Source organism: Oncorhynchus mykiss, chromosome 3, assembly GCF_013265735.2.
Source record: "Oncorhynchus mykiss isolate Arlee chromosome 3, USDA_OmykA_1.1, whole genome shotgun sequence".
Taxonomy (NCBI): domain Eukaryota; kingdom Metazoa; phylum Chordata; class Actinopteri; order Salmoniformes; family Salmonidae; genus Oncorhynchus; species Oncorhynchus mykiss.
Window position 1 is genome coordinate 38,720,415 of NC_048567.1, and position 20,390 is coordinate 38,740,804.

The 20,390-nt window shown below is 42.0% G+C and overlaps 1 protein-coding gene across 14 annotated transcripts in view; it reads left to right on the forward strand.

Moving 5' to 3' along the window:
* LOC110519946 (LIM domain only protein 7) overlaps nt 1–20,390 on the forward strand; it is a 124,545-nt gene that overhangs the window by 84,469 nt on the left and 19,686 nt on the right. For 13 of the 14 annotated variants that reach the window (XM_036974005.1, XM_036974016.1, XM_036974017.1 and 10 more), the window contains 5 exons: nt 8,048–8,175; nt 9,346–10,036; nt 13,574–13,891; nt 14,406–14,517; nt 16,591–16,755. In XM_036974005.1, the coding sequence (XP_036829900.1) occupies nt 8,048–8,175; nt 9,346–10,036; nt 13,574–13,891; nt 14,406–14,517; nt 16,591–16,755 (1,414 nt within the window). The remainder of the gene's footprint in view (nt 1–8,047; nt 8,176–9,345; nt 10,037–13,573; nt 13,892–14,405; nt 14,518–16,590; nt 16,756–20,390) is intronic. The other variant, XM_036974015.1, reaches the window with a different exon arrangement.

Consider the following 20,390-nt stretch of genomic DNA (forward strand, 5'->3'; position numbering starts at 1 on the left):
TGGCAAGTCGGTTACTTTGTGCATGGCAGAAGTACATTTTCCAACAATTGTTTACAGACAGATTATTTCACTTATAATTCACTGTATCACAATTCCAGTGGGTCAGAAGTTTACATACACTAAGTTGACTGTGCCTTTAAACAGCTTGGAAAATTCCAGAAGATGATGTCATGGCTTTAGAAGCTTCTGATAGGCTAATTGACATAATTTGAGTTAATTGGAGGTGTACCTGTGGATGTATTTCAAGGCCTACCTTCAAACTCAGTGCACCTTTGCTTGACATCATGGGAAAATCAAAAGAAATCAGCCAAGACCTCAGAAAAATAATTGTAGACCTCCATAAGTCTGGTTCGTCCTTTCGAGCAATTTCCAAATGCCTGAAGGTACCACATTCATCTGTACAAACAATAGTACGCAAGTATAAACACCATGGGACCACTCAGCCGTCATACCACTCAGGAAGGAGACCCGTTCTGTCTCCTAGAGTTTGGTGCGAAAAGTGCTAATCAATCCCAGAACAACAGCAAAGGACCTTGTGAAGATACTGGAGGAAACGGGTACAAAAGTATCTATATCCACAGTAAAACGAGTCCTATATCAACATAACCTGAAAGGCCGCTCAACATGGAACAAGCCACTGCTCCAAAACCGCCATTAAAAAAAGCCAGACTACGGTTTGTAACTGCACATGGGGACAAAGATCGTACATTTTTGAGAAATGTCCTCTCGTTTGATGAAACCAACATAGAACTGTTTGGCCATAATGACCATTAGGAGGAAAAACGGGGAGGCTTGCAAGCCGAAGAACACCATCCCAACCGTGAAGCATGGGGGTGGCAGCATCATGTTGTGGGGGTGCTTTGCTGCAGGAGGGACTGGTGCAATTCACACAATAGATGGCATCTTGAGGAGGAAAAATTATGTGGATATGTTGAGATGTTGCAACATCTCAAGACATCTTGGTCGCAAATGGGTCTTCCAAATGGACAATGACCCCAAGCATACTTCCAAAGTTGTGGAAAATGGCTTAACCTTTCTGATCTCCCCATCCCGGATCCGGGATCGTGAATACAGCCTCAAGCTCATTACCATAACGCAACGTTAACTATTCATGAAAATCGCAAATGAAATGAAATAAATATGCTAGCTCTCAAGCTTAGCCTTTTGTTAACAACACTGTCATCTCAGATTTTCAAAATATGCTTCTCAACCATTGCAAAACAAGCATTTGTGTAACAGTATTGATGGCTAACGTAGCATTTAGCATTAGCATTCAGCTGGCAACATTTACACAAAAAAACAGAAAAGCATTCAAATAAAATCATTTACCTTTGAAGAACTTCAGATGTTTTCAATGAGGAGACTCTCAGATAGCAAATGTTCAGTTTTTCCTGAAAGATTATTTGTTTAGGACAAATCGCTCCGTTTTCTGCGTCACGTTTAGCTATGAAAAAACCCCTGTATCCAGGATTGTGTAAATCTATCAGCAAGCTCATTAGCATAACACAACGTTAACTATTCATGAAAAGCGCAAATGAAATGAAATAAATATGCCATCTCTCAAGCTTAGCCTTTTGTAAACAACACTGTCATCTCAGATTTTCAAAATATGCTTCTCAACCATAGGAAAACAATCATTTGTGTAAAAGTAGCATTTAGCGTTAGCATTTAGCGTTAGCATTTAGCGTTAGCATTAGCGTTAGCATTAGCGTTAGCATCCAGCACGCAACATTTCAACAAAAACATAAAAGCCTTCAAATAAAATAATTTACCTTTGAAGAACTTCTGATGTTTTCAATGAGGATACTCTCAGTTAGATAGCAGATGCTCAGTTTTTCCAAAAAGATTCTTTGTGTATTAGAAATAGCTCCGTTTTATACATCACATTTGGCTACCAAAAAAAATCTGAAAATTCAGTCCTCAAAACGCGAACTTTTTTCCAAATTAACTCCATAATTTCGACTGAAAACATGGCAAACGTTGTTTAGAATCAATCATCAAGGTGTTTTTCACATATCTCTTCATTGATACATCGTTCTTGGACACATGGTTTCTCCCCTATATCAAATGGAAAAGTACGAGCAGCTGGCAATTGCGCACCAAATTCCACGCAGGACACCAGGCGGACACTTGGAAAATGTAGTCTCTTATGGTCAATCTTCCAATGCCTACAAATACGTCACAATGCTGCTAAGACCTTGGGCGAACGACAGAAAGTGTAGGCTCATTCCTTGCGCAATCACAGCCATATAAGGAGACAATGGAAAACAGAGCTTCAGAAATTCTGCTAATTCCTGGTTGATGCATCATCTTGGTTTCGCCTGTAGAATGAGTTCTGGGGCACTTACAGACAAAATCTTTGCAGATTCTGAAACTTCAGAGTGTTTTCTTTCCAAAACTGTATATGCATAGTCGAGCATCTTTTCGTGACAAAATATCGCGCTTAAAACGGGAACGTTTTTTATCCAAAAATGAAATAGCGCCCCTAGAGATCTAACAGGTTAAGGACAACAAAGTCACGGTATTAGATAGGCCATCACAAAGCCCTGACCTCATGCTATGGAAAATGTGTGGGCAGAACTGAAAAAGTGTGTGCGAGCAAGGAGGCCTTACAAGCCTGACTCAGTTACATCGGCTCTGTCAGGAGGAATGGGCCAATGTTTAACCCACCTTATGGTGGGAAGCTTGTGGAAGGCTACCTGAAACATTTGACAATGAAAGGCAATAATACCAAATACGAATTGACTGTATGTAAACTTCTGACCCACTGGGAATGTGATGAAAGAAATAAAAGCTGAAATAAATAATTATCTCTACTGTTATTCTGACATTTCACATTCTTAAAATAAAGTGGTGATCCTGACTAACCTAAAACAGGTCATTTTTACTAGAATTAAATGTCAGGAATTTAGAAAATCTGAGATTAAATGTATTTTGCTAGGTGCATACAAACTTCCAACTTCAACTATAGTAACAAAAAAAAAAGTGTTAAAACAAATCAAAATATCTTTTATATTTGAGATTCTTCAATGTAGCCCCACTTTTCCTTGATGACAGCTTTGCACACTCTTGGCATTCTCTCAACAAGCTTCACCTGGAGTGCTTTCGAGCAGTCTTGAAGGAGTTCCCATACATGCTGAGCACTTGTTGGCTGCTTTTCCTTCACTCTGCAGTCCAACTCATACCAAACCATCTCAATTGGGTTGAGGTTGGGTGATTGTGGAGGCCAGGTCATCTGATGCAACACCCCATCACTCTCCTTCTTGGTAAAATTGCCCTTACACAGCCTGGAGGTGTGTTGGGTCATTGTCCTGTTGAAAAACAAATGATAGTCCCACTAAGCCCAAACCAGATCGGATGGCGTATCACTGCAGAATGCTGTGGTAACCATGCTGGTTAAGTGTAACTTGAATTCTATATAAATCACAGACAGTGTCACCAGCAAAGCACCTCCACGCCATCACACCTCCTCCTCCATTGTTTCACGGTGGGAACCACACATGCGAAGATCATCCGTTCACCTACTCTGCATCTCACAAAGACACAGTGGTTGGAACCAAAAATCTCAAATTTTGACTAATCAGACCAAAGGACAGATTTCCACCAGTCTAATGTCCATCGCACACGTTTCTTGAGAGAATGCCAAGTGTGTAACGCAGTAATTTCTTTTGTAAATATAATTTTGCTATTGAAAATGTTAGCATCACCTCCACAATTGCAGGATACGTGGGGGATATGTTCAGTAGTGTAACCAGGAGGAGAGGCCTCATTTAACCCATTAAATTCATCAGGTCTTAATCCATGTTTCAGTCAGGCCAATCACATCAATATTATGATCAGTTAATTGACTATAACTGCCTTGGAAGTGAGGGATCTAATGTTAAGTAGCCCTATTTTGAGATGTGAGTTATCACAATCTCTTTCAATAATGACTAGAGGTCTTAATTCCAGTGAGATTGCTAAAGCAAACACCACCATGTTTAGTTTTGCCCAACCTAAATCAAGGCACATACACAGTTTCAATAGTTTTTTTATTTAACTAGGCAAGTCAGTTAACAGAAAATTTATATTTACAATGACAGCCTAGGAGCAGTGGGTTAACTGCCTTGTTCAGGGGTAGAACGACAGATTTTTACCTTGTCAGCTCTGGTATTCGATCTAGCAACCTTTTGGTTACTGGCCCAACGCTTTAACCGCTAGGCTACCTGCCACCCCAATGGGGATAGCTGAGCTGACTACACTGACTGTGCTAGTGGCAGACTCCACTAAGCTGGCAGGCTTATTTCCAACACATATTTCTAGCTGATTTACGCGCTGAAGCTATGTTGTGCTTGGTGACCTCTGACTGTCTCGGAGCGTTCAGAGCGCACGCTGGATGCTCTGGCCAAGGAGTAGGGTTGATCTGAGCATTCTGACCTAACAACAGCAGTCAAGCACCCAAGATAACGGGCTAAAGTTGCTAGCTTGCTAGCTATTTCCATACAAAAATGAGGGAACAGCGCATACAACAGCCTCCTGTGTGTTCTCTTTTTATAGCCATCTGCATATTTGCAATCAAACGGCAGAATTTTCTTCATCTCCTTAGCTATCATACTCTAAATCCACCGTGCATTCCACTGATTTCCAAACTAGGTCCTCCAGAAAGTGGAGAGCAAAACCTTTGCAGTTCTACTACGTGATATTTTTCAAAAATGCCTCGTTAGAAAGGATTACCTACACATACTGTCCAGCTCATATTATAGACAGAAGCGTGCTACATGGCAGACCAATCCAAACTCATCTCTCGGCATGTCCAGCCCATCCATTATCTCAGCCAATCATGGCTAGCGGGAAGGTTATTTTTCTGTGGCTGAACCAACTAGGCTCGTAATTTCACAATTTCATTTGTATTTACAGATGACATACACGTTTGTTATTAAAGCACATGAAAGATCACAAAAAAAAACGCATTTAGATTATTTATTTTGAGTTGATTCAAATGGCTCTCCTGTGAAGTACTGATGTGCATCATACGCCTAGTTTCCTGAAATGAGTCACATTCAAACCGATTGGATTCTTCCAGCTAAGGAGAGAGGCAGACTATCCCAGCATTGTAAGTCTGCTTTAAATCGTGTGACTAGACTCGCAAAGTTAGTTTTATGGAGGGTAGCCTGAGTTATTTTCACACCTAAATACGAAAAACCAGAGGGCAATAGATGGAAAGGCAGGACTGCAGGGGGAATTTGCTTGATCGGAAAACATTTTCTGAATGTTCAATTTGTTACCTGAGAATGATCCAATTGTGTTTAAAACATGCAGTATGTTTCCTGACAGAGTTCACATGGTTAGTGATATATAATAGTAAATCAGCTGCATACAGTGACACTTTGTGTTCTTCACCAGCTTGGTGGATTCCATTGAATAATGATGATTTTAAGGCCAAGGAAAGCGGTTCTATCGAAAAGTGTAAAAAGGAGCGGGGAATGAAATGGGAATCCACCACATTCTGACAGATCTTTATCTTTTTTGAGTGTAAGTGAGATAGTCTTGAGTTAGCGTCGGTGGGAAAGAGCCCTGTGAGTCGGTGAACATATCTAATAGTGATGGGGAGAGTTAAGAAAATCGACTGGGAAGCCATCAGGGTCTGGTGCCTTGCCACTTTGCATTAACTTCAGACCCTTTGTTATCTCATCTAGATTTTTTATTTTTTTTATTTTACTAGGCAAGTCAGTTAAGAACAAATTCTTATTTTCAATGACGGCCTAGGAACAGTGGGTTATAACTGCCTGTTCAGGGGCAGAACGGCAGATTTGTACCTTGTCAGCTCAGGGATTTGAACTTGCAACCTTACTACTCCAACGCTCTAACCACTAGGCTACCCTGCCTACCCTGAGGGTTGTCCAGAACTTTACTCATGTCCCTGTCAATGGATGGGGTATCCAAGTTATCTAAAAAGTTGTCCATAGCCGTATTATCTCATCGGGGTTCGGATTTGTAGAGGTTAGAATACAACGACACAAACATTGAATTAATATTAGAGGAATCACTTGTAAGATTACAGGAAGAGTCATATACCTGAGAGATAAGATGAGATGCTGACTGGCGTTTAACTTTACCCCTAACTACATGTACAAAATACCTCAACTAACGTACCTCCGCATATTGACTCGTTACCGGTACTGTCACGCTCTGATCTGTTTCACCTGTCCTTGTGCTTGTTTCCACCCCCTGCAGTTGTCACCCATCTTCCCCACTTATCCTCTGGGTATTTATACCTGTGTTTTCTGTCTGTCTGTGCCAGTTCATCTTGTTTGTTCAAGTCAACCAGTGGTTGTTTCTGCTCCTTTTTCCCAAGTCTCTCTTTTTCCTCATCCTCCTGGTTTTTGACCCTTGCCTGTCTTGACCCTGTACCTGCCCGTCTGACCACTCTGCCTGTCCCTGAGCCTGCCTGCTGTCCTGTACCTTTGTTCCACCTCTGGATTACTGAACTCTTCCTGACCTGAGCTTGCCTGCCATTCTGTACTTTGGCCTCTACTATGGATTTATCGACCCCAACCTGCCTTGACCTGTCATTTGCCTGCTCGTGTTGTTACAATAAACATTGTTACTTAACAAAGCCTGCACTTGGGTCTTACCTTGATTAGTGATAGGTATAGGGGGTGGGCGGGACACAATGCAGATAGCCCGGTTAGCCAATGTGTGGGGGCGCTGCTTGGTCGGCCCAATTGAGGTAGTATGTACATGAATGTATAGTTAAAGTGACTATGCGTATATGATAAACAGAGAGTAGTAGCAGCGTAAAAGAGGGGTTGGAGTCTTACTACAGAGTTCTGGAAGAGGGTGCCACTAACTATTGTATAACATCCTCCAGGATCTGAAATGATCTGTGAGGGTGAAAACTGTACTAGTTTGTGAATCACAAAATGTATGTTCCCCTGGCTTTGCCGTTAAAATTAGAATGCAAAACCTGTCCAACCCATGCTTTACACAATCTAGTCGTGTTTAATATCTAGGGAACTAGGCCTGTTTAATCATCACTGATTAAACAGCCATCGACCATATCATTATATAAGCCATGGTTATTGTGTCCTTGTCTAAATGTGTACACTCAAGTCAAAGCCATCCCAGCTGTCTACAGGTAACAACATACTGTATGATAGATCAGTCTAGTTCGTATTTGAAATGGGGAGAATGGAAATCTGAAGAGAACAGCTATTCAGGCCCAGTTTGTGCCTGTGGGTACAGGTGAAAGGAGAGCTTGTTTTGTAAAGGTACAGAGAGAAAGAGAGAGAGGGTAGAGAGTGCGCAGAAAAAGAAAGAAAGAGAGAGAGAGAATAAAAAGAGGTGCAGGAAGCAAAAGTTAGGTATATTCACAATGTTTCACCATGTCCAACTAAGTTCATATTCCACGAAATATGAGTATGTTAAAGGCCTCATTCTTACCTGTTACTGGGTTATATGTCTATCAGTTGTAACATTGTCCAGCAGTATAGTATGGTGTCTTGGCATAGATTTAAGTCATCCACGGGCCCACATGGGACATGAGGTGGGAGGAGCTAAACTGACACAAATAGGAAAGTCTCTCTCTCTCTCTCTTTCTCTCTCTCTTTCTCTCTCTTTCTCTCTCTCTTTCTCTCTTTCTCTCTCTCTTTCTCTCTTTCTCTCTCTCTTTCTCTCTTTCTCTCTCTCTCTCTTTCTCTCTCTTTCTCTCTCTTTCTCTCTCTCTTTCTCTCTCTTTCTCTCTCTCTTTCTCTCTTTCTCTCTCTCTTTCTCTCTTTCTCTCTCTCTTTCTCTCTCTCTTTCTCTCTCTTTCTTTCTCTCTCTTTCTTTCTCTCTCTCTTTCTCTCTGTCTTTCTCTCTCTCTTTCTCTCTCTTTCTCTCTTTCTCTCTCTCTTTCTCTCTTTCTCTCTCTCTTTCTCTCTCTCTCTCTCTCTCTCTCTCTCTCTCTCTCTCTCTCTCCCCCCCCCTACCTATCACATTAGCCACCCTCAACATCCGTTAGAGGATTTAACTGTTACATTCATTTTTTCCAGGATGCACGTTTCTGACTTGCGTTTCTTCTCTGCAGGATCTCACCAAGTGGAAAAACCGTCGCAAGAGCTTCAACTCTGATATTGTGAAGAAGAAAGAGGAGAGGGAGCAGACCACAGCGAGCAGCGGAATAGGGAGCCGCGGTTTCCAGAATTCCAATTGGAGGTAATAGAGTGACAGGTTTGGTGCCCGATGAACATGAGGGGATGAGCTCATGAAATATGGTCTGATTGAATGTAAGATTTAAATAAGGAATCTATGATTGATGGATTGATGAAAATACTGTATCTGCTAGACTAGACATCCTCAAATACAAATCCTACATGTGTTCTAGTTATTATGTTCTCTATATTCTATACAGTTACCAAAGGGCATTTGGGCTAGCCATGCTCCTACAAGGTATAAATCATTTTTTTTGTACAGACAATTAGAAACATACAGTGCCTTCAGAAAGTATTCAGACCCCTTGATTTTTTTCACACATTTTGTTGCATTACATCCTTATTCTTTGTCATTATGGGGTTTTGTGTGTAGATTGCTGAGGATTTAAAAAAAATCTGTAACAAAATGTGGAAAAAGTCAAGGGGTCTGAATAGTTTCTGAAGGCATTGAATAATCCTTTATTGGTTGAATATGTTTTACCCTGTTTTAAAGTATTTCATCATCAGAATTCTAATCAGTATTTTTAGATGTGTTTTCACTGTCACTCAAAGCTGTCCTGTTACTGTATAAGTACTTACTACACCAACAAACTCCGGTCGATGACAACTCAGGCACAAATACAGGGCCATGCAAACTTTTGTGTTTTTACAGACTTTTGTTGAAACGTTTGCCCTGAGAGAAAGTGACCTGAGACTGTGTTAATGAATGAACAGTAATTGTCTCTCTGCAAAGCGTTGTGTGAAAGTGTAATCTAATCGTGGCTTAAATCCTACCTCACCTCTTTTTTTTTGTTCTTTCAAACTTGTCTTTCCCTCCCCCTTTCACCTTTCCTCAATCCTTTTCTCATTCTGCTTTTATCCCCCTCCACCTTTCACTTTTTCCTCTGGTTTTCCCATCTTCCCTTGCCACTTCACCGCCTTTCCTCGGCTCCTTTCTCTCTTTCACCCATCCTATCTTACTTTTACCCTGCCCTCTCTCTCTCTCTCTCTCTCTCTCTCTCTCTCTCTCTCTCTGTCTTTCTCTCTTTCAATCGCTTACATAACACATTTTAATCCCTTTCCCCTCTCTCTTTCACCTCCCTTCCCTTCCATCCCTCTCTCCCCTCACCCTCCTCTCTCTCCCTCCCTCTCTCTCTCTACTTCACCACCCTCCCTCTCTTCTCCATTCCCACAGCTCCATCGGCAGTCGCCTCAACTCCCTCACCTCTCTGGACCAGGACGTGTTTGAAGACTCTGCCCCGGTCCTCCGCACCCTCCCTCCGAGGAGCTACACCTTCGACAACCCCTACACCCCTCTTGACCGCCTCAGACCAACTCGCTCCTCCGTGCTCCCCCCAAGGGAGGAGGCGTGCGCTGCCACCACGGCAACCAACAAGGCTGTCCCGCCTTCTAGGGGCAACATGAGTGACAGTATCGACAGTCCCTTCGGTTCTGGTAGCGACATCACTACCACTGTGGGTCGCACCCCCAACTACAACCCCTACGTTCCAGCCCCGAATCCTTCAGAAAGAGCCCCAAGCCTGGCCTCACGGTACACCAGTGCAGCCAAGACGGAGGAGACCTTCAGCACCACCACCACCCCCAGCCTACTACCCAAAGCTCATGAGCCCAGTCGCCCATGGGTGGGGAAGGTGTCTGAAGAAGTGACCCCATCCACTGGTGGTGGCTCTCTGTACATACAACAGCCACAGTACAACTCGGTGGTGATGGACCCACAGCCCGTGCCTCCTGGTGTGTCTCGGGTTTCTGCCTCTCTCCCCAGGAGCTACATGAGATCGGACAGCGCTCGGCTCAACTCTGTCTTCATGCCAAGGCCCTTCGGGAGCCAGTCTACAAGCGTCGCATCACTGCCACCCGCCTACACCGTGAGTACCGTAGTATACAGTAATATTACGACACTTTCCAGTTCTGTCTGTGTGTGTAGTTACCTAAGGACTGCTTTCTGCAGAAACTGCTTTTAGTAGACTGGAGGATTTGGGTGAGGTACTTCAATGGCTGTGGGTTATGTTCATTAGGGCAAGCAACGTTTTTGCAACAAAACATTGAAATTAATGTTTCTTAATAGACAAGTCCAGAGAATCGCTACCTGTTCCAGTCCATTTTCCTCTATTTGTTACATAATGAACAGGACCTAAGACCGGTAGGAATGTTGTGTTGTGTCGGTCGCAACGTAGTCTATTTCCAGTGTAGTGGTTGCTCACACGCCTTATTTGTTTTATCTGTCAGTGAATAATGAATGAGGCTTTTTTGAACTATGTGACCATTTACTTAGCAAAGCTGCTGTTTCCAGCCTTGTCACTCTATTACCTTCAATTTCGCTGTGTTAACAGTTGATGTTATTCTTCAATAACACAGACCCCAAAGTAAATCAAGGGGAGAAAAATATATTTATTCAAAAATAATAAATCATAGTTGTTATGCTGGGAAGTAGATGGTCATTCTTCCCTGTTCTCAATATCTTCTCCTCAGAACAAAGCGACAGGATCTAATTTATAACCCAACTCTAGCCTGTGGTTGACCAATTAGAATTCCTCGCAATAAAACTGTGCCAATGGCCAAATACCAAGTATCCTGTTTCAGGCCTAATGTATAGACAATTCGGACCAATGAGAACTTGCCACGTAGCTATGAGTCCTAGACTGAAATTCCTCCTGTGTCTCTGTCCCATTAATCTTCAATTCCATATTACAGAAAAACATTGATCGTTAATTCCCTCTTTACCTTTCATCCTCTGCGTTGTGTATTTATCTTAAAATATTCGTACAGCTTTCACGAAGGCGTGAAGTATAGCATCAGAAGAATATCATTTAGTAGGGCATTTTGATATAAACAGTTTGGGTGATTATTTGAGTGTTAGTATTCTCGGTAACCCAGAACATAGAGGCAGATGCTCGATTAGGTTCTAGGGGGAGATGGAAGATACGAGATATCAACGAGATATCATCAAAGATGCAAACACCTGTGAAATCATGATTTGTCCAAATGATCAGTGACGAAGAAATCTGCACACTGGAACGAAGTTCCTCATTAGTCTTTGCATCCCACAGTTTGTGGGATACCATCCTATGTTACGTGCATCTGTCCACCAGCGAATAACTTGTGTCATGAACTTGTTCAGGCAAGATCTCTTTAAGTTGTTTAGCATCAACACATTGGAGCTAGCAACAATTCTAACTAGTATTAGTATATTGTACATTAAGCTTGCGAGACCTCCAGACAGTGTTGTCCAAATAGTTACTTTACATCTCTCAGTCTATATAGAGTTTGATACAATAGTAATAATTAAAAAACTATTGGCTCACGACTTTGATCATTTTATAATTGTCCCTCGCAATGAAATCGGTGAGGGGACTATGGATCTGTGTCCTCTGTACGTACATCACACATGATATCTCAGACACCACTGGCCTGATTTTGATGAAATGATGTGTCTTGCCATAGAGATCCTGCATTTTCAAAATTACACTGACTGGCCAGATGATGCCGCTATAACAAGCGTTTGAAAGGCCAAGCGTCTGACCCCGTTAGACCTAAAGTCATTTAGAATGAAAGTTATTCCTCTGGCACCGAATGACCGATCTGCACAAAACTTGATATGTGGGATCTGGGAACAAAGGTCTCTCAAGCAATATGTTTCAGGCTAGTACCTAAAACAACAACGCTATTGACCAATAAATATTTTACTTGGGTGTAGTCTGGTACATAAATGTAAATAAATTAGTCAAGGATTTTTACATACTCATCTCATTTGTACATACTGTACCCGATACCATCTACTGTATCTTGCCTATGCTGCTCTGTACCATCACTCATTCATATATCCTTATGTACATATTCTTTATCCCCTTACACTGTGTACAAGACAGTAGTTTTGGAATTGTTAGTTAGATTACTTGTTATTACTGCATTGTCGGAACTAGAAGCACAAGCATTTCGCTACACTCGCATTAACATCTGCTAACCATGTGTATGTGACAAATAAAATTTGATTTGATTTGATTTGATTTGATTTGATTTGATATTTGTATTGTCACAAGATGTGGTACACATGTTGCTAACACTATAAAGACTAAGAATGTACAAGAACATTCCTATCAACCACACTGTGGCACTATAACTAGCACATGTTTATTTATCTTGATCTTCTTGACTCAGTCATGAAATGACACATGCTCAGGGATATGACTCTTACTAACCCACGCGATATCTCTGGCACCACTGGCCAGATTTTGACGAAACATTGGTGAATGATGCATTTTGCCGTAGAGCTCCGGCATTTCCAAATTGATTGGCGCTGCGTCATTCGTGTGGAATGACATGTTTACTGTTGGCTTGTTATGACTTTGATTATTATTTGTTTACAACTTTTAATTATACTAAATTGAGCTCAGGTGCATCCTGTTTCCAAAATTGAGCTCAGGTGCATCCTGTTTCCATTGATCATCCTTGAGATGTTTCAACAACTTGATTGGAGTCCACCTGATGTAAATTCAATTGTTTGGACATGATTTGGAAAGGCACACCTGTCTATATAAGGTCCCACAGTTGACAGTGTATGTCAGAATAAAAACCAAGCCATGAGGTTGAAGGAATTGTCAGTAGAGCTCCGAGACAGGATTGTATCGGGAAAGGGTACCAAAACATTGGCATTTGAAGGTCCCCAAGAACAAAGTGGCCTCCGTCATTCTTAAATGGAAGACGTTTTAGACCACCAAGACTCTTCCTAGAGCTGGCCGCCCGGCCAAACTGAGCAATTGGGGGAGAAGGGCCTTGCTCAGGGAGGTGACCATGAACCCGATGGTCACTCTGACAGAGCTCTTGAGTTCCTCTGTGGAAATGGGAGAACCCTCCAGAAGGACAACCACCTCTGCAGCAGTCCACCAATCAGGCCTTTATACTAGAGTGGCCAGACGGAAGCCACTCCTCATAAAAAGGCATGTGACAGCCTGCTTGGAGTTTTCCAAAAGGCACCTAAAGGTCTCTCAGACAATGAGAAACAAGATTATCTGGTCTGATAAAACCAAGATTTAACTCTTTGACCTGAATGCCAGGCATCACGTCTGGAGGCACCGCTCATCACCTGGCCAATACCATCCCTACGGCAAAGCATGGTGGTGGCAGCATCATGCTGTGGGGATGTTTTTCAATGGCAGGGACTGGGAGACTAGTCAGGATTGAGGGAAAGATGAACGATGAAAACCTGTTCCAGAACGCTCAGGACCTCAAACTGGGATGAAGGTTCACCTTCCAACAGAACAATTTGTAAACATTTTAAAACATTTCATTATGGAGTATTGTATGTAGATTGATGGGGGGGAAACTATTTAATCAATTTTAGAATAACGCTGTTACAAAATGTGGAAAAAGTGAAAGGGTCTGAACACTTTCCGAATGCACTGTAGGCTCCTCTGATGGCTGACTCTCAGAAAAGTGTGAACGGAGAGACGGATTTCACCAAGAAGCTGTCGGCCCCCAGCCGCTATATCCAGGTCATGACCTCTGAGGATAAGGCGCACTCCCTCTCCAGCTCTGCCCACAGCAGTGGAGAAGAAGAAGAAGAAGAAGAAGAAAGGGGTGTGACCCCCACACTTGCCACAACACTTGTCCCTACCCTGGCCCCTTCTCCTGTCCCTTCTCAGGCCAGGAGTCCTTCACCCGCCCTCCAGACCCCAAAAGTGGCCTACACAGCCCCAGTCAGTCCGTTACCTACAAAAGACCAGGTAGGTTTAGATTTTGGTTATTAGGCAGATTAGACTTTTTAAGGGCACATTTGCAGTATTCCAGAGCTGAAGCCAAAAATAGCACAGCGGCAGGGTAGCCTAGTGGTTAGAGCGTTGGACTAGTAACCGGAAGGTTGTGAGTTCAAACCCCCGAGCTGACAAGGTACAAATCTGTCGTTCTGCCCCTGAACAGGCAGTTAACCCACTGTTCCCAGGCCGTCATTGAAAATAAGAATTTGTTCTTAACTGACTTGCCTGGTTAAATAAAGGTAAAATAAAAAATAAGGACATCACATGTAAAAGCAGTCACTGCACTGGAGCGAGTGAGCGAGCATACTATACTATGTGCATACTATACCATGCAGCTAGTGCTACATACAGTAGGAGATACAGTAGGATCGATGCTTCCCATTGTCAGAGAGCAACTAATAATTCATAGTGAAGAACAAATGTTATTCTTTCCCTGGCTTTGGAACACAACCTGGCATTCTTAATGTGTGTGTGTGTTGTGTAGGAGAGCTACGCTGACATGCGGATCAGTCTCAACCAGAAGTCCAACAGCAGTCGAGACTTTGGCTTCCAGACAGAGTGGGACTCCACTGGAGCACACGTCACCTCCATCCAACACACATACACACACACACACATTTAGCACAAAACACACACGTTTAGCATGGTTAAAACAAACAAAGAGTAACAACTGAACCAACTGTCTGATTGTAAACCGGGGTACATACAGCATGTTGGAGGATAGTGAAGGAAGAATGAGCACAGAGTAATGGCAATGAATGTAATGGTATCAAACACTTGGGAACCATGTTTAATGTGTTTGATATCGTTCCAGTCCAGCCTTAACAATGAGCGCATCATTTGATTTAAAGTGACACCAGCCTCCACTGGCACAGCAGGCTCATCTCTCATTTCAGTGAGAAAGTTTTAAAGGTTGTTTATTTAAGCAATGTGAGACACTGGGAATAAAACTGTTGCTTGGTTAGATTTGATTAGTTGACAATGGTTTCACTCCCTTTTGTTCAAAAACCATTCATAATTCACACAGAAGAGTAAATACCATTCCACTGCTAACACTGCACCAGTAGCTGGAGGTCCATGAGTTTGATGTGTTTGATACCATTAATATGATTATATTCCAGCCATTACAATGAGTCCGTCCTCCAATTTCTGCCTCTGCTGGCCACCACACATAGTGCCAGATACCTTAGTACAGTGCCAATAGACTGTGAAATAGTGAAATATATGTAGTTAAACTAGTAATTTAACTACAGTTTACAGTAGCTTGTTGGTAATTTAATTAAATTCAAATATGGGTAGTGTTTTTAGTAGTTAATTACTATTTTGCCATGTAGTGGTTTTTTTTGCAAAAAAAGTAGGCAAGAAGTTTCATACATTTTTGACATCAGACCTTCCTAATTTACACTTGAATTCAAACATTATGTTAACAGTTGACTCCAGAGTGATCTGTTCTTGCAAAATTTGTATCTCTGATATTTCAGATTTAGATATTAGTATTTATCACAAAGTAGTTTAGTTCAGTAAACTATATGTTTCTAAGGGTAGCTTTAGTTCAGTAAACTGTATGTTTATTAAGGGTAGCTTTAGTTCAGTAAACTGTATGTTTATTAAGGGTAGCTTTTGTTCAGTAAACTATATGTTTCTTAAGTGTATCTTTAGTTCAGTAAACTGTATGTTTCTTAAGGGTAGCTTAAGTGTAGCTTAACTTCTTCCAGTGGGAAGTAATTGGTAGCTTGGTAAACTATATTACATAAAATTAAAATAAAAAATAAGAGTTATGTAAAGGAAAGACACCAAGAGACTACAAAAAATACTATTTATGCACTATTTATACATACATTTTCATATTCTTATATACAGTCCAGTTAAATTAGATCTTTAGAAAGAGGAGAGGCGCTGTGATACAGTATGTTTTTGAATCAGTTTTTTTTTTGCTAAACTTGCTTTTTTGCCTGAGTAACCTCTGGTGGCAGCGCATTCCATGATGACGTGACACTATACATAACTAAGCAATGCATTAAATCTCTATTTGGTTTGGGTACCGTGAAGAAACCCATAGTGGCGTGTCTGGTGTATTTTGAAGTGTATGCAAATACAAGTGGCTAGGCATTTTCAACACACTAATGTTTCTTAAAATTACTAGAAGATAAGTAGTCAGTAGCAGATCATGTGCCCGGCCTTATGTAGGGTAGCCTCTATCTAGGTCAGATTTGCTGGGGTTGTCTCTCTCTAGCCTATACTGTATTTACTAGGGGAGTACCTGATACCTATAGTCCAGTTCTTTCTCATCAATGTAAATGAGGGAAGGAGACAAGAAGCTGAAGCCACTTTAAAAAGTTGAGGAGATTTATTGCAATTGCTGCCTTGTCCCTATCTCTGTATCTCTCTATTGTAACAGTTTAAATGTATCTTGACTGGCCTACATCACTACTGTGACACCTGTTTTGCCCTCTCTATTACTCACCCCAATGCCTTCTCTGCCCCTACATCTGAGACCCAATTCCATCTATACATATCTATCTCACCCTCTGTGCTCTCTACACTCTCTATATCTGACCACTGTTCCTTCCTTCTGTTCCTTCTTTACACTCTCTATATCTGACCACTGTTCCTTCCTTCTGTTCCTTCTTTACCCTCTATCTGACCTCGCTGCCCCTCTCTGTGCCCCGCAGGCAGCCCAGCCGAGCTGTGCCAACTGCAGGTGGGCGACGAGGTGATGTCGGTGAGCGGGCAAAGGGTGGCAGAGATGAGCTACGGCAAGTGGAAGAGCAGCACAGAGCAAGCTCTGCAGCAGGGAAGCCTTACCATGGACATACGTCGTCACGGCAGGAACAGTGAGTAGACGACTAGAGAGAGAGAATGTGTGTGTTACAGAGTATTTGTAGAATGTCAGTGTTATTTATGTTTGCTGTGTTGGTAAACTATTGCGACACGTTAAACTGGTCAGTACATTTTTCTGGTATCATGGCTCAATTATTTAATGGCAGTTTAATGATAATTTCCTTCGTTTAGTCCTCTGTTCTGGGATAACCCTTTAGTTAGTGATATGTGTGCCCAGTTTTGTCTATCTTCCTTGTCTGTAGTTTCCCCGTCTCTGCCTGCCTGTCTCTGTCTGTCTCTCACTTTCTGTATGCCTGTGTTTCTATACTTCTGTTTCTCCTTGTCTGTCTGCCTGACAGTCTGTTTGTGTTTCTCTGTCTCTGTCTGTCTCCCTCTGTTCTCCTTTGTGCATTCTTTATGTGGTGTCCACCTTGTGGAAAACTAACTCGTACTCAGGCACAAGATCCTACAGGTCCGAACTTGGTCTTTTGGCTCTGTACTCCAGCACTGGATTTGAAATGATACAATGAGTATGAGGTTAAAGTGCAGACTGTCAGCTTTAATTTGAGGGTATTTTCATCCATATCAGGTAAACCGTTTAGAAATTGCAGCTCTTTGTACGTTGTCTCCCTATTTTAGGGGACCAAAAGTATTGGGTTCAAATTTACTTGTGTAAATTTACTTGGTTTTTAATACACCCAAAACAAAACATGAATACAAAAACACACAAAATAATCTGGAACAACCAAAGCAAACTGCAAATACATCCAACAAATGTGTAGAGTCACAAGCTTGATGTAGTCATTATGTCACGCACGTCGTCAGGGAAATGACCAGACCAAGGTGCTGCGTGGTGAGCGTAAATTTTTCTTTATTAAGAATGTCGCCAACAAAACGAGACACAACCGTGATGCTTACTAGGGCTATACAGGCCACTAACAAAGACAATTACCCACAACGAAGGTGGCAAAAGTATGATTCCCAATCAGAGACAACGATAGACAGCTGCCTCTGATTGAGAACCACACACGGCCAAACACACAGAAATACAAAACATAGAATGCCCACATCACACCTTGACCTAAACAAATAGAGAAATAAAACGTCTCTCTAAGGTCAGGGCATGACACATTAAGTTTTATATGAAACCAAATACTTAACCTTTTACTAATTTAATACACATATACGTGTATTTGTCCCAATACTTTTGTGCAATGTGCTGTTATGTCTAAACGGGTTAACCCGATTTGGATGAAAATACCATAAAATTAAAGCTGATAGTCTGCACTTTAACCTCACAGTTATTATATAACAATCCAAAAATGTAATTGTCACAGTACTTTTGGAGCTCACTGTATGTTTTCACCAACCGGTTTACACATCCTACTATATCACGATTACTCCACCAAAACATCAGTCATTGTATTGATTTGTGTGATCTGTTGAATGTGCAATGCATATCAAAATAGACGCTTTTGTAGGAGAGAGTGTAAACCAGTTGGTAAAGCTAGGGGTTTGTAGATTGTGCATGGGTGTGGAAGGTTATCCCCGCTGTTATCCTCTGTTATCCCCGCTGTTCTTTAGAATGACACCATAACAACAACCTTATGTTCCCTTCCAAGTGGTAGCGTACAGTACCAGTCAAAAGTTACACATTCAAGGGTTTTTCTTTATTTTTACTATTTTCTACATTGTAGAATAACAGTGAAGACATCAAAACTATTAAATAACACAAATGGAATCATGTAGTAAGTAAAAAAGTGTTAAACAAATCAAAATGTATTTTAGATTCTTCAAAGTAGCCACCATTTGCCTTGACAGCTTTGCACACTGTTGGCATTCTCTAAACCAGCTTCACCCGGGATCCTTTTCCAACAGTGTTGAAGGAGTTGCCACATATGCTGAGCACTTTTTCTCATCCCAAACCATCTCAATTGGGTTGAGGTCGATTGTGGAGACCAGGTCATCTGATGCTGTACTCCATTACTCTCCTTCTTGGTCAAATTGCCCTTACACAGCCTGGAAGTGTGCTGGGTCATTGTCCTGTTGAAAACAAATGATAGTCCCACTAAGCGCAAACAAGATGGGATGGCGTATCGCTGCAGAATGCTGTGGTAGCCATGCTAGTAAAGTGTGCCTTGAATTCTAAATAAATCACTGACAGTGTCTCCAGCAAAGCACCTCGATACCATCACATCTCCTCCTACATGCTTCACAGTGGGAACCACACATACAGTGGGGAGAACAAGTATTTGATAAACTGCCGATTTTGCAGGTTTTCCTACTTACAAAGCATGTAGAGGTCTGTAATTTTTATCATAGGTACACTTCAACTGTGAGAGACGGAATCTAAAACAAAAATCCAGAAAATCACATTATATGATTTTTAAGTAATTAATTTGCATTTTATTGCATGACATAAGTATTTGATACATCAGAAAAGCAGAACTTAATATTTGGTACAGGATCCTTTGTTTGCAATTACAGAGATCATACGTTTCCTGTAGTTCTTGACCAGATTTGCACACACTGCAGCAGGGATTTTGGCTCACTCCTCCATACAGACCTTCTCCAGATCCTTCAGGTTTCGGGTCTGTCGCTGGGCAATACGGACTTTCAGCTCCCTCCAAAGATTGTCTATTAGTGGCTAGGCCACTCCAGGACCTTGAGATGCTTCTTACGGAGCCACTCCTTAGTTGCCCGGCTGTGTGTTTCGGGTTGTTGTCAAGCAGGAAGACCCAGCCACGACCCATCTTCAATGCTCTTACTGAGGGAAGGAGGTTGTTGGCCAAGATCTCGCGATACATCGCCCCATCCATCCTCCCCTCAATGCAGTGCAGTCGTCCTGTCCCCTTTGCAGAAAAGCATCCCCAAAGCATGATGTTTCCACCACCATGCTTCACGGTTGGGATGGTGTTCTTGGGGTTGTACTCATCCTTCTTCTTCCTCCAAACATGGCGAGTGGAGTTTAGACAAAAAAGCTCTATTTTTGTCTCATCAGACCACATGACCTTCTCCCATTCCTCCAGATGGTCATTGGCAAACTTCAGACGGGCCTGGACATGTGCTGGCTTGAACAAGGGGACCTTGCGTGCGCTGCAGGATTTTAATCCATGACGGCGTAGTGTGTTACTAATGGTTTTCTTTGAGACTGTGGTCCCAGATCTCTTCAGGTCATTGACCAGGTCCTGCCGTGTAGTTCTGGGCTGATCCCTCACCTTCCTCATGATGATGCCCCACAAGATGAGATCCTGCATGGAGCCCCAGACCGAGGGTGATTGACCGTCATCTTGAACTTCTTCCATTTTCGAATAATTGCGCCAACAGTTGTTGCCTTCTCACCAAGCTGCTTGCCTATTGTCCTGTAGACCATCCCAGTCTTGTGCAGGTCTACAATTTTGTCCCTGATGTCCTTACACAGCTCTCTGGTCTTGGCCATTGTGGAGAGGTTGGAGTCTGTTTGATTGAGTGTGTGGACAGGTATCTTTTATACAGGTAACGAGTTCAAACAGGTGCAGTTAATACAGGTAATGAGTGGAGACCAGGTGGACTTCTTAAAGAAAAACTAACAGGTCTGTGAGAGCCGGAATTCTTACTGGTTGGTAGATGATCAAATACTTATGTCATGCAATAAAATGCTAATTAATTA